Source organism: Stylophora pistillata, chromosome 2, assembly GCF_964205215.1.
Source record: "Stylophora pistillata chromosome 2, jaStyPist1.2, whole genome shotgun sequence".
Classification (NCBI taxonomy): domain Eukaryota; kingdom Metazoa; phylum Cnidaria; class Anthozoa; order Scleractinia; family Pocilloporidae; genus Stylophora; species Stylophora pistillata.
Genome location: NC_142520.1, coordinates 19,217,051 through 19,232,211, shown reverse-complemented (window position 1 = coordinate 19,232,211; position 15,161 = coordinate 19,217,051). Strand labels below are relative to the sequence as shown.

General features: G+C 37.4%; 2 protein-coding genes across 2 annotated transcripts; one reads left to right on the top strand and one right to left on the bottom strand.

Moving 5' to 3' along the window:
• Nucleotides 1–6,421: 6,421 nt before the first annotated feature.
• On the top strand, nt 6,422–8,431 carry LOC148737592 (uncharacterized). The gene is made up of 2 exons (XM_088747386.1): nt 6,422–6,678; nt 6,821–8,431. The coding sequence occupies exons 1-2, from the start codon at nt 6,505–6,507 to the stop codon at nt 7,871–7,873; spliced, it is 1,227 nt and encodes a 408-aa protein (XP_088603512.1). The 5' UTR covers nt 6,422–6,504; the 3' UTR covers nt 7,874–8,431.
• On the bottom strand, nt 7,948–10,064 carry LOC148737591 (uncharacterized). The gene is made up of 2 exons (XM_088747381.1): nt 9,882–10,064; nt 7,948–9,686 (listed from the first exon to the last, which is right to left on the bottom strand). The coding sequence occupies exons 1-2, from the start codon at nt 9,992–9,994 to the stop codon at nt 8,423–8,425; spliced, it is 1,377 nt and encodes a 458-aa protein (XP_088603507.1). The 5' UTR covers nt 9,995–10,064; the 3' UTR covers nt 7,948–8,422.
• Nucleotides 10,065–15,161: the final 5,097 nt, after the last annotated feature.

Below are 15,161 nucleotides of genomic sequence, written 5' to 3'. Positions count from 1 at the left end.
ATAGCTGACAGCAGGGCTCCCGCTTTGTTCTTTGTTGTTTCGCTTCCTACCGCCATTTCCCTTTACATTCGTAAACACTGATTCGTCCTAGTACTCCCCAGAGTGTAGACAAGAGCATTTCAGCTTTGGCTCACTATTCGCGAGCGATTTTCTTAATTTTTATGCACTAAACAGTATTTTTTTCAAGAACAGTAAAGGTTAAAAATATGGCTAATTTAACAGAGAGAGAAAGTAGAAACTAGAAAGTAGAAAGTCTTAAGCACTCTAAACAACAAACGTGTCTAGTTACAATGATAAGGTTGAGATCGGACGTTAGTATTATCAGGCGCCTTGGGCAGCCGCTTCAGTCCCTGTAACGATCTCACCTTCCCTCCTATCCCACACAGGGGAGGATATCCACCACACAGTAATCTCGTGCGTGGGAAACAGTAAACACTAAAAAATATGGGCAAATAACACCAAACACTAAACCCCATTAAGGCCCTCAGGACACCCCATAGCCCATAAGTAATAGCAGCGTGGCACAGAAACCAATGAAAATACAAAAATGATTCCTGATTCGAACCATTAGAGCTAATACAAATCAAGCTCTATACATAACTTTTTCACAGCATCGCATCTTCAATCGTCTTACTTCTTTATCAGCCAGACTGGTAAAACTTTCCACGAACGAACGACAGAACACAAGCAAGCTGCAAGAGTCAAAACATTTGTGCTGATGTGAATATTCATCGAACTATCAATAATCATTATGCAGTCATTGATTGGATCTTTACTCTATGACTAAACCAGAGCACCTTTTAATTTCATTAAAAGCTGACTCTGATTGGTTTAAAATCCTACGTCAAAGGTCGTAAGAGTCCTAACTGAGTGAAAGCTTTGCCCGTGACTTGCCTGCCTTTTCGCCATTAGCAAAGTTCGAACGCAAATTTCTTCCAGCCAAAATTGACCTTGTTATTCATGGCGAACAAAACGAGGATAGACATGGTTTGCGAGTAAAGAAACCATAACACCGTTTCAACTTTACTATTTAATAATATATCTTTACGCCGATAACCGGGCTTGATGGGTTAGGGGACTTATCATTCTCAAGAGCAGGAAATAAAAAGTTTGGATCCACCAAAGTAAAATGCCACCAGTTAAAAGGCCACCCATCGCTAAGCATTTCGTGGTAAGAAATGATTCGATGTGTTTTTTAGTGACGAAAAGTACTACTTGATATTTAATTTAAATAGGGCCACCCATTGCACAAAAAGTAGCCAGTGTTTCTCGATCAGAAGACCAAAGACCTAATAAAGAAGAAAAGCCGTATTTAATCACACAATTTGATGTAAAGTACAAAGATGCTACGTTTGCAATCAGCCTTACAAGTGTTTAAGACAAGCAAAAAAAATTAACTGTTAATAAAGCCTCTTAAATCAACTTAAAACTTATTCCTTGACTGCCTCCGTAACTAAGGTATATATGAGACATAAAACGTGTGAGCAATTACAGTAACTATTAAGCCTGGTTGAGACTGAACTGAACAACTGAAAAACTAAATTAAGCGTCTTTAATTTAAAGTTTGACATGACAATCACTACGATAAGTGCGATGCAGAAAGTTAAACAGAGTGCGCACGCAACATTAGACATGATGTTCAACTTAACAATGAAAATTAAAAATTGATTTGCAGAGAGGAAAATTCAACGATTATTTGGCGTAAAGTCCTGAAACTAAGATTATTAATTGCAAAGGGCTTTTCTTGATATTATTTGTCGCAAAGCGTGTTCTATTACAGTTAGTAATTGCGGAAAGTAGGGCTATTAATTGTGACTGAATCATTAACAGTCGAGTTTGACGAGCTTTAGACTTAATAATCGTGCATTGTATGGTCAATAACTGCATCTGACAGCAAATGTTTTTATTGATCGTACTCCTTTCGAAAGAAAGCTTAAGCAAAACTTTTTATGGACGACGGCCGCCATTACGTTAAAAAATTTAGAATTATTATTTATTTATTATTATTATTATTTATTTATTATTATTATTCATTTGTTATTATTATTTATTTATTATCTATTATTATTATTTATTATTTATTTATTATTATTTATTATTTATTATTTATTATTTATTTATTTATTATTATTATGTATTTATTTATTATTATTTATTATTTATTTATTATTTAGAATTCATTATTTCTTCGCACATGGCTTTTTAGGTACGTCACATATTTGAAGTCTTCTCGGGTTTAAGTTCTCAGTGAACTTCCTTTCTATTTAAAAACTATGTTTACCAAGAACGTTTTTCTTTTCTTTCGCTTTTCGAAGAGGTTCAGCACATGCTTTCGATATTGTGCGACACTTGACTAACGTTTCTTCTCTATGATAATGCAAGTCAATATGTTAAATTCGGATAGCGTTTAAACAGAATAAAGTCTGACCGAATACAATTGCAAACAAACAGCTAAATAGGTCAAATTACCACAAATACTTCCCAACAACAGCCTTTTGCGAAGCTGAAACGTATGTTTGTGAGCAAGTGACAGATGAAACGGGCGGCGGTGATAGATTTATTAAAATTATTTCAGGCATGGATAATATGCATCGGACTCCTCTAGTCCGGCTTTAATCAATTGGAAATTTCCATACTCAATCCTAAAAAGGAAGAATGTCTCACTGATTTCCCCCTTTTTTCTTTTTTTAACAAAGTAACGTCATTCCAAAAGAGATAAGTTTGCAGTGAAACAATGTTTTTTTTTTCAGGATTGAGTTTAGCAATTTCCAGTTAAGTAAAGCAGGGTTCTGTCTGGAATATCGTTCAGAAGTTTGGAAAACCTAAACTTGGTGGGGGGAAATATTAAGAACAAAATCTTGATCAGATGCACTGAATGTGATAACTAATTTGCTTCATTTTTGTCCATTAAGAGAATTCGCAACACTCTTCAAATGGTACTTTGACACATACCCAGTTTAAGTTATCTAACTTAATTTTTACAAAAAATGGTGAAAAGGACTAAATGGCATCGGGTAACTCTTGGAATCGAGGAGAGATCTGATAATAGGCTATCTCCATTTCTTAGGTCCTTGAATGATAACCAAATTAAGGAGCTACCACCTGGAGTCTTCAATTACAACTCCAAGTTAGATTACCTGTAAGTAACACATTCATAAGTTAATATTTCATGGATTGTGCGAGCTCCAGCTCTATGCAGCTCTAGCCGCATTAAGGGACTTCATATAACCTTTAAATGATGTTTAGATGTAGTACAGTACTCAGTTCCGCACCAGGATATATCTGTTTCGCTGGTTGAATGCGTTTCGCTTTTTTCCTGTACAGAATTAGACATATCTCTGCCCTCTTGCACCTGTGCCTATTTACTCTCCTAGGACACCCCATAGCCCTTAAGTAATATCAACGTGGCACAGAAACCGATGACAATACAAAAATGATTCCTGATTCGAACCATTAGAGCCAATCAAAATCAAGGCCTATGCATAACTTGTTCACGATATCACATCTTCAATCGTCTTACTTCATTAACAGCCAGACTGGTAAGACTTTCCACAAACGAACGACAGAACACAAGCAAGCTGCAAGAGTCAAAACAGTTATGCTGATGTGAATATTCACATAACTATTAATAATCATTATGCACTTATTGATTGGGTCTTTACTCCATGACTAAACTAGAGCACCTTTTAATTTCATTAAAAGCTGACTCTGATTGGTTCAAAATCCTGTCAGAAGTCTTAAGTGTCCTGAGTCAAAGCTTTGCCCACCACGCTCTTGCCATTTCGCCATTTGCAATGCTCGAACGCACATTTCTTCCAGCTAAAACTTACCTCGTTATCATTGGCGAACAAAACGAGGCTAGAGATGGTTTGAGAGTAAAGAAACCATAGCACCCTCTCAACTTTATTATTTAATCACATATCTTTACATCAATAACCGGGCTTGATGGGTTAGGGGACGTCTCATTCTCAAGAGCAGGGAATAAAAAGTTTGGATCCACCAAAGTAAAATGCATGCAGTTAAAAGGCTACCTATCGCTATGCATCTCGTGGTAAGAAATGACTAGACGTGCTTTTCAGTGGCGAAAGGTACGGCTTGATATTTAAAGTGGCCCTGACATGAAAATTTTCGTACATCATTTTTTTCATTTTTGTGTTTAGTTTGTCTCCTTCGCATACTCTGCTAAATTTCAGTCTAGACCGAGCACCAGAACTATCTTTTTTCGAGCCGTTAAATTCGCGAGTTTGCGTCCGCCATTATTTGACCATGTTCCGGAAGTTGATCGCAGGACTCAGAGGAGGTGACGTCAAAGGCTCAACGCGAAAATCTCACATGGCAAAATATCAAACAAACACAACAGAGTGCTTTACTCTATTCTTACAAAAACTAAACAAAAATGACGAGGCGTCGATGCGTAATTCAAAGCTGAAGTAATCGTGCAGACCATGCTGGAGGTATTTCTCTGCACCGGAGCCTTGCAAATAGGTCAGAGCAGGAAAGACGGATGCGATTTGCACGAACTCGACGAGTAAACTTTCATCCTGCAGGAATATTTGGGATCTGCTCCGAACACTTCTCGGAGGACTGTTTCGAGAGATCTGTGTAATTTGAAGGATCTAGGCGAAGAATTCTGTCGGGTTCAATGCCTACCGTTCAAAAAAGGGACAAGAAAAACCGTCCTCAGTGCGATCTCGACGAAAGGGAAGCTACAAACCTCCACGGGTTTTGTCACCTATATATGTGAGTTGATCATTATCCGCCGTTAACAACTCTCTGGATATTGCTGGAGAAATTATTTAAATTACGCAATCAACCATCAAAATCGAGAACGATTCATCGTAAATTGTCAAAGTTAACGTCTTCTCCCCACCCCCCCCCCCCCCTTACGTACAACACTTTTATACAATTTGTCACCCAAAGAAAACCTCGGTGAAATATTTCCATTTGCACTACAAAGACGATAGGATTCCACAGAACTTGGTTGTCTATGAAGACGCAAAGTAATAAAGTTTACCTAAATCAATTACGGGTCAAGCAATCATAAATCCTTAGGAAAAAATTAGGCGATGTCCACATATATCCGGAAAGGATACAATATCCTTATCCGGAAATGATACTTTGGACATGAATACTGCTCTTAAGGGCACCAACTTTAGTATCAATATTGATTTTTACATTTTCTTACATCGGTAAGAGCCTTGCAAAGGCCTTTCGTGGTTTAAAACCGACTCAGTACGATGCAGTTCCTACCTTATCGTTCTCTCTCAAGTATGTGACGTCAGCCTTTGTTGAAAAGCAGCTGCGCCTAATGAAAACCAATAAAGCGGTAGGACTAGACAACATCAGTGCACGTTTACTCCGTGATGCAGCAAATGTACTTGCTTCACCTCTGAGGGATATCATAAACCTCTCTTTTGAGAAGGGTCAATTCCCATCATCTTGGAAATGTGCGAAAGTGACTGCTCTTTTCAAAGAAGGTGATAAGTCCGATAAAGATAACTATCGTCCCCTTTCTATCCTGCCCACGGTCAGTAAAGTAATTGAGAGAGCTGTCCATTCTCAACTTTACGGCTACCTCGACTCCAACAATCTGCTTGCTGTGAACCAGTTTGGCTTTAGACGTGCAAGATCTACCGCTTTAGCTCTAACGCAGTTTACCGATGAAGTGCTAAGTAATATGGATAAAGGTTTAGTAAATGGTGTAGTTTTTATTGATCTGAAGAAAGCCTTCGACACCGTTGACCATGTCATTTTACTCGGGAAGCTCAAATCTCTAGGATTACGCAGCAAGAATCTTGAGTGGTTCCATTCCTACTTATCCTCTCGTTACCAGAAGACTGTGATTGGTCAAGCCTCTTCTCCTGCGCGGAAGGTTTCCGTTGGTGTTCCTCAGGGGTCTATTCTCGGTCCATTACTATTTGCCATTTACATCAACGATCTACCCAAGGTCCTTCGGAACACTACGGTCACCTTATTCGCTGATGACACTGCTATCTACTGCTCTTCTCAATCAGCCCGTGACCTACAGACCATGTTGAATCAGGATCTGGACAGGCTAGCTCAGTGGCTCTACGAGCATAAACTTACACTAAATATCTCGAAGTCTAAATTCATGCTCATTGGCGGTCCAAGGAAACTTAACACCTTAGAAGAATTCACATTAACAATCAAGGAGAAGGAGTTAGACAGAGTCAATTCGTTCAAGTATCTGGGCGTAATTATCAATGAGAATCTGACTTGGACTGATCACGTGGATTACATTAAGACCAAAGTGTCTCAGAGGCTTGGCGTTTTACAGAGAATAAAACATCTTATGCCAAGAAATACAAGGGAACTCTTTGTAAAAGCCATGGTGCTGCCAATCCTTGATTATGCTGATGTGACTTGGGGGGATAAATCCAACACCACTCTGATGAACAAGATCCAATAGAGTACCGAAGCCCTGACGTCACGTTTCCATGGTTGCATTTCTGCTGGATCTAAACAAACTCACATGTGTTTAACATGGCGGCGTTGTCGATAACATCGTTCGCAAAATACTTCTCAGATGAGCCTAAATCTTTAAACCGTGGCGAAAACCATTACCAATCTGGACACGTTCTATCTTTTTGCTATTGTGATGGAATTATCAGAGGGTCAGTGCAAGCGAGCATGAAAAGTACGACGTATAAAGTCACAGTAAGTGTAAAATTTCTATTACTCGATGTCTATCCGTTAACATCGCCAAACCAAAACTTATTTAAATTAAGTGATTTCGAATCTTCGTTTAAAGGAAATCTTGAAAAGTAAGCTTATATTTTTTTTTCTCTTTCCTTCGCAGATATATCTTCAAGAAAACGAAATACGTTCCACAGAATGCGAGTGCCCTCGTGGCGGTTCAAAGTGTAGTCACGCTGTAGCTCTGTTCCTTCATGGCTACCACAACTTAAGTAGAACTGACATCGAATGTCAGTGGAAGAAACAAAAGGCATCCGAGGTGGTTAAAACGGTAGAAGATCTGTATCCACCCAAAGAAACTAAAGTCCTAAAACGAAAAACTACAGATGAGGACAGAGAATGGCTACGGAACAAGCTGAAGAGATACGGCGAGTTCACAGGAATGTTATGGCTTTTGAGCCCCGAACCTGACAAAGAGAATCGTCTGCCGATCTCCACAGTCGAAGAAATCATTTTATCGAGAGAGTTTGTTGAAAGCGGACTTGATACAAATTTCTTGTTGGAAAAATTGAAAGTAAGTGAGCAGCAAGTGAAATCAGTCTGTGAGATCACGAAAGAGCAACGTGAATGTGGAGAGTGGCATGTGGTGAGAAAAGGACGTTTGACTGCTAGCAATTTTGGTCCAGTTCTTGAAGCAAAAAGAGTCACTCCTTCCCTTATCAAGCGTGTTCTTGGAGAATACGACATCTCTCGAGTGCAGGCTGTTCGATGGGGTGTCGTTAACGAGAAAGAAGGAATAAAGGCCTTCACCAAATTAACAATGAAAGAAGTAAAGGATTGTGGCCTTTGGCTACACAAGTCTGGTGTTTTGGGTGCATCACCAGATGGACTTGTTGATGACAATGCGATCATTGAAGTCAAATGCCCTTACACACATCGCAATTCAACAATTGAGGAGGCTGTTAAAGACCCTAAGTTCTGTTTAGTAAAGAGAGATGCTGGCTATTGTTTAAAACAATCCCACCACTACTGGCATCAAGTCCAGGGTCAGCTGTTTATAACTGGGAAGCAAATCTGTTACTTTGTGGTTTGGACAACAATGCAAACTGTTGTGTTGGCAATCCAGAAAGACTGCACATGGGAACCAAATCTTCTTTCACTTCAAGAATTTTATACAATTCACATGATTCCTGCACTTGTTGATGGTGGTCTTTAAATTTTAAGACTTTGTTGTAAAATTAATGTAGTTTTTTATAAAGTAATGGATTTGATAATACATACTTTTAGAAATATTTTTTAAAATATTGTTTTATTTGGTAAAATCATTGCAACTTTTACAACAAATATGCAGTAACTGAAGGGTGTATATAAAATAAAAATGTTCATGTTAATCTTAAAATTGTTTTTCTTTAAACAGCAACATTTGCTGGGGTTTTTACATTAGCTACTTGAGACAAGAAAATGATAGATTCATTGTAATCGTATTTGAATACAGTTGGTTATCTGAATTCATAATAAGACTAGCATAAGGGTGTGGTGGCAGGAATACTGATCAGAAATAAATAGTTTGTCATTAAGTTGTGTATCATGATTCCTTGTATCATGAGCAAGTAAAATAGGGTTACAAGCTTTTCACAGATCACACAACACCTGTCCACTCTTTGTATCAGAATACAGTTAATTGATTAACTATGATCAGACAATGCCAATGTATACCAGGCCTTAGTAAACTGATGTAAGATGATCAATATTTCAATTAAAATGACTAATCAAAGTCAACAGTGTCATTGGTTTCCTTAATTAATGGGTTTTGTAAATTAACTAAAGCACCACATAGCTGTATAATCTTACCAGAGAGGGATCGCAAGTATGGTGGCACAAAATTTAAAATTTTATAGTTCTTCAATCTAGCATTAGCACGTTCTACGTGTATACGACATTTTGCAATGCTCTTTGTTAACTTAACTTCACTTTCTGTAAATTTTCCATTGTTCAAGAATGGGGGAATGTTCACATATACACCATTAGGAACAATATCATTTATCAAAAACCCTTTATCCGCAAGTATAATATCCCCAGCAACAAAATGCTTTAATATTCCTGACTTTTGAACCGTTACTTTATCTGATACTGAGCCAGGGAAAAGTTTACTTACATAAGTTATAACCGCGTTGGGTGCCACACCAACAATTGTCTTAAAAGAATTCATACCCCTGTACGTTGAATATGTCAATTTTTGGTCACTCATAAGCTTAGGTGTAGCAACCTCGATATCGGTGCAATCTATTACCATACGACAGTCTCCAAATAAGCTAAATGAGCCTGGAAGTGAAGTTTTGTTTTTTTGTCTGGATGGAACAGCTATCTCCATTTGATCTTCATATAGAATTTGGTGCAAAACATGGATAAATGTTGTCACAATATTCGCTATTGTAGCAGTACTGCAACTAAAAAGTTCAGCTAAATGTAAGTTATGATAATTATGTCTAATCTTCATCAATGTTATCAATATTTGATCTTCAAAAGATATCTTGTCTACTTTCCAGCCACACACGTAAACAATATCGTTGCGGTATCTTTCGGCATATTCGACAACAATGTGGAACATTTCTTTGTTTGGGAGGCCAGTTTCCATGTTGATTACCTTTGAATCCATGTTAAAAGAGCTGTAGTTTCTTTTTAAGTAGCTTTCTTTTTCTTTCAACTCGGATACTTGGGTCTTTAATGTCCCTAGCTCTGCTTGTAGCAGGATATTTTCAGTCTGCAAAGTAGTGCATTTCATTTGCATCTCCTCGCAACTGAGCTCGCAAGGCTCGTTCTGGTTGCTCTTCGTCGAAGATTCTGAAAGGATCTGCTCGATAGTCGTTGTCTCTGGGACTTCAGTTCTTTGCTTTTTCCTTTTTGGAGCATTTCGAGATTCAAATAGTTTGTCTTTATTCCAGGAAAAGACCTCGGGGCCTTCTTCTTTACTTCCTCGGAAATGACAACTACAAACTCGAGCGCCTTTGCCAGGTTCACGATCAGCTCGTCTGGAGAGAGAAAACGAAGGTTTTAAACTTTAATCATAACGTAAAAAAAAGCTTTTTTTCTCTCTAGAGGTCTTTCAAAGGTATAATCCACAGGTCAGTGCACTTTTGAGTGGTTAAATAAAACCATCTTCCGCGTAACTATAACCGACACGTGGCCGTGCATCATGGTGGTCATTGTACCAAAAATCAACCTACCTTATTAGAGAAATCCATTTTCTTCTTTGAGCAGGATCTTTGGGGAAACGGTAAAAGCTGCAATTGTGACTTTCTGACTGATGATTGCAGTCGGGTACGAAGCATTGGCCCATTTTATGATGAGATGTAACGAAAGACGCCAAATAGTGTTTAGATCCAGCAAAAATGCTACCATGGTAACATGACGTCACACTTCGGCACTCTATTACTCCAGAATAAAGCAGCTAAATTAATTTTAGATATGCCAAAGCATTCATCAGCAACAGAAGCTCTTGATCTACTTGGTTGGGATACATTGGAAAAAAGACGAAGATCTCATCGTCTATTTTTGGTTTTTAAGTCCTTGAATGGACTAATTGATTGGAATTTTAATTTTAATCATTTTAAAGACATGCATGATTATAACACTCGTTTTAATAACAACATTTGTAAACCACAATCAAAGCGTACATGGGGTCAGCATCGGTTTGTTTGTCATGCAGTGGATGACTGGAACGCTCTCCCAGACGGCATTAGGAACATTTCCGATTTTTCAGTTTTTAGACGTCTTGTTAAAAACATGTAGTCTCTTCTATTGATTATGCAATTTTATCCTTTTCTTGATAACCATATTTATATTTTCTGTTATCCTTACGTTAGATTTATGCAGGGCCTCACTGAAAACCACACTTTGTGACGTGGGCTCCCTGTCAAAAGATCTTACTTATTATTATTATTATTATTATTTAACTTGTCAAAGATTCGATCTACAAGATCGGCCATAAGTTCTGAACCGTACTGATGAGCTTCTCCGCGGGATTATTCGAATGTGCTCACCTCCAGATGTATCGCCAGCAGCTGGGCTCATATTACAAGGGTAGAAATTATCGTAACCGCATGCTCTATCTTAAATCTGCAAACTTGGTGTGAACGCTCTTGCACATGAGCTCTATATCTACTTGGTCAAATTACAAATAACTGCTCATTATTAGAATGTGTAATAAATTCTCGTCAAGAAATAAAAGAAAATACACTTGCAAAAATGTGCCCTCCGACCAAAGGAAAATTTATATTCTATATACATGTAGGCCTGAAATAGAATTCACTGTAGTTTCAATACTTTCCGGATTGATATATCAGGGAAATATCATACAAAAGTTAAAGAAAAATCAGTTTTGCTGCAAATGTCTCTTTTCAAGCTAGAATTGAATCTCGATTCCTGGGTTAATACACGCATATGCGATAGACCGTCAAACAAAGAATCTTTCTCTCTTTCTTTTTCATCCTATTCTTTGGAGCGTTCTTATATCAAAGCTGAGAACTGGAATCTATACTTGAAGAAATTACCAAAGTATTGTGCGAACATAGTGTTGTACACCGCGGTTAAATTGAAAAGCGTTTACTCGCGTCCGTTACACACTTACTCTTAACCAAAAAAAGAACTGCATATCCTAGAATAAATGAAATACATGAGATATATATGCATGAAAATCCGTAGGTCCTGAGTGTATTACAAGTTGTTGCTTACTTTTGCTCGCGGATCGTGATTACTTTATCGTGAATTGCGATCTAGACTTGTCTTTTTTTCCAAAGAGGATCATGATTACACGGTGTCTTATCCTGGATTGAAACTCTAACTATAATTTTCTATCTAAAAAGCACTAACTAAACACGGATACGTCAATCTAACCAAACTATCAAGAGACCAACAAGCGATTAGTAAAGTAACCAGATCATTCGGCTTAAATGAAAACCGCGAAAACTTCTTAAAGTTCTAAATTAGGGGATAACAAATTGGCGTAAACGAAATGTCAAAACAAAAATATATTATCAACACACCGACACTGTGATGTATCCACATGTTCTACCTGATCTGGTTTCAGTCATCGTTACCACGCGCTGGTCTTTGGCTGGCCCATAATGACATTTTTAAATTAATTGCAAAAATTACAAAAGTTGCGAAAAGTTATCTCTCCTTACATTTCATAATGGCCAAGAAAAAGCTTCCTTTCCACAAGGTTAGGCTTTTAATTTTGCATTACTGCGCAGCACCTTTTTACGAAAAATTGATACGCTATTTCAAATGCTCTGTGACAAAATGACTGTGTCCTGAGTTTATTTCTAAATGGTAAAAGAAATGCCACCAAAGAAAGCACCAACCCCTGTGGATTCTCAAAAATAGGATTGGCCAATGGCTAATACATGTTGCATGGATGGATGTCTGATATATTGGCTCTGCGCGATCAACGAAATGTAACAATGTAGTGGACACGTTTGGCTCACAATATGAATCTCTTGCAGTATCAGTAGCTTTGCTTCTTTCCCAAAACATTTCTCACCACTTGAAGGTATTGATGATAACGATAATGCATTTATATCAGCAATGCAGCTGAACGCTCGTTACACAAACTAACTGCCAAAAATTTACTATTGTTTAAAATAGAATATTGATAGATAAGGCTACACTTTGTAGTCGTCAATCAGACAATCGTTATGATATATGTATATTAACCCATTCCACATCCTATTTGCGGTAGAAAGCTTTACGGGTTAACAGGACAAGACATGAAATAAACGATAATCTTCTTTCTGCTGTGGATTTAAAGTATTTTGTAGGGGGCATAGGCAGAACTTTGAAAGGAAAAGAGGCTGTTGCCCAATATCTCTACCAATAAAAGTAAATTACTCTAATCTATAACCCTTCAGATATATTGTGACGAAATATATACGTAAAAAGTACTTGAGTCTTTTAATTCTAAAAGAAATAAGGTGACTATGGTAAAAAGAGAATCAATTTAAATTGAATAAACCGATGTGAGACTCGCATGACAAGAATATAATAAGTAATATAAGAGATATTGTTCAAAAACATTTTCATTTCATTTAAAGCCGCACTAAAACACAGACTAAGAAATTGTCTCTAAAACATGTATCGTATTCATTTGCAAAAATGGATTATCGAAGAAAATTTTTTAGGGAGTTTGAGGGATCATTCTAGAGTCAAATTTACGGTTAGACCCTTCCCTTCTTCCTTAAATAGTCTCGCTATCAACTCAAGAATATTCTATGTAGTTCAGTGTTCAAGGGTGTGTTTCAGGCTTCTTCTATTTATTCTCCTTTGCACGAACGAACGAATGAAAAAAATTCCAAAAAAAAAACAACAACAACAACAAAATAGCAGCTTAGTGACACCTATAACGGCAAACCAGTTTAAATGAGCCAGTCATTTAAGAGAAGCCGCCAGAATATTTCGAGAATCGAAAATCAGTGACGAAAAATTTCATTTTGTTTTATTTTACCAAAACATCCCTTTCTGTGATCTAGTTTCGAAAAAAATATTTTAAAGTTCTAGCGTTTTTTTTTTCCGGCTGAAATTTAAAATAGTTTGAAAATTCGCTAAAAAGCCGTTTTCGCCTTGCCTAACCGCGGGTCAAATCATCACGCAACTTTAGAAAGATGTTGGCAGCGCTAAACGAGTCCATTTCTCATCAATCTTTGCACAGTAATTATAATATCACTGCAAGATAAAAGGATATAAAAATTTTCATGTAATTCTCTTTGGTATGGGTTTTATCGCCGTTTTTATATATAAAGGTGTATTCTGCACGTCTTTTTGGGAGACAAAATGAAGGCTAACTTTGACCGGTTTAATCGACACCTGGTCCCTAAAAAATCTCGACTTTAAGACCATATCAGACGAGAGCTCATTTAAAAATGTTTTGTGTAAGAAGCAAAGCTACTGATACTGCAAGAGATTCATATTTTGAGCCAAACGTGTCCACTGCATTATTACATTTCGTCGATTGCGCGGAGCCGATATATCAGACATCCATCCATGTAACATGTATTAACCATTGGCCAATCCTATTTTGGCGGTCGTGCTTTCTTTGGTGGCACTTCCTTTACCATTATGAAATGAACTCATTTTGTCAAGGAGCATTTGAAACAGTGTATCAATTTTTCGTAAAAGGTGCTGCGCAGTAATACAAAGTCAAAAGGCTTTAAGAGGCTTTAAGAGGCTTTTTTTTTGTCATTATGAAACGAAAGTAGATATAATTTTTTCGCAATTTTGGCAATTAATTTACATATGTCTTTCACATGATCTCTATTATGATATTTTGGCCAATTTACGGTTAACGGACACGTATTATTTTCATTGTCGGCACTGGAACCAACTGATTCGCAGAATTGAGTTGTAAAGCACTACATAGGGACTCTAAGCCTTCGATCTTTCTTTTAGAAAAACGGAATGTTTATTTTTCTTCCTTTTTTCCGCGAGCTTTTAAAAATTGTGATGAGTCTATTTCAGCCAATCTCAAGTCTCTATATCTACGATGATTTCCTTGCTCTATTCTGCTACGTTATAGTATTTTCGACAATTTGAATATTTTCCTAAATATCATCTCTCGAACTTTACTAAGGCGTAAATCTTCAGAAATAATGATTACTCCCTTAGCACACCGCACCAAGAGATTATAAACTGAGAAAACTTATCACGGTGACCCATGATGTATTTGAAATGTCGCGCCATGCTGGGAAGTTATTCTTATTTATACCTCCCATGATAACGCAGTTAATGATCTCGCTATAATCTGTCCTTGGGGTTTTCGGTGTTTAAGGTTTCAAATTAGTTTTAAAAACTGTAACTGCTCATTGTGATAAGAAATTTAAAAATGCTTGCCCCACCATATATATGCTTGCCCCATATATATGATTTGGTGTATTTCATATGTTTGTTGTTTGATTTATCATCTACGGGTTTATGTCGAATTAATCTGATGGCCTGCTCCCAGTTGGCTTGTTAGCTCAATTGGTAGAGCGCTGCACTAGTATCGCAGAGGTCAGTGGTTCGAATCCCGTACAGGCCTGAATTTTTTTCAGGTCTGATTTTCACTATTGCTTAATTAGTGCTTTACTGCGAAGGATCGTGCACATATACCTTTTAATCTTTCTTAATCACGTTTTAAGTGCCAGCGTGTCTCTTCACGCATGTTAACACGGCTGATGGGATTTACAAACTTCAGAACCTGTCGAAAACAATCACAGTGTTGGCTAAGACGCCGCTAAATTAATGATGTGTTGACTTGCTTCTTATCAGATCTACACAAAAATCTTCGTGCTAAAATGAAGAAAAAGAAAGCTATTGGATCATTCACGGCATTCATGGCAAAGACAACGTATGCAATTTATCAAGTTTTATATTGACCTCTGCGTGACGTAAGCCGTGACGCTTAACATGTTCCGGTAAACAAAGAATCGCCTCAAATTCTTTTATTTCTGCTTTAAAAATCTTGGATGAAG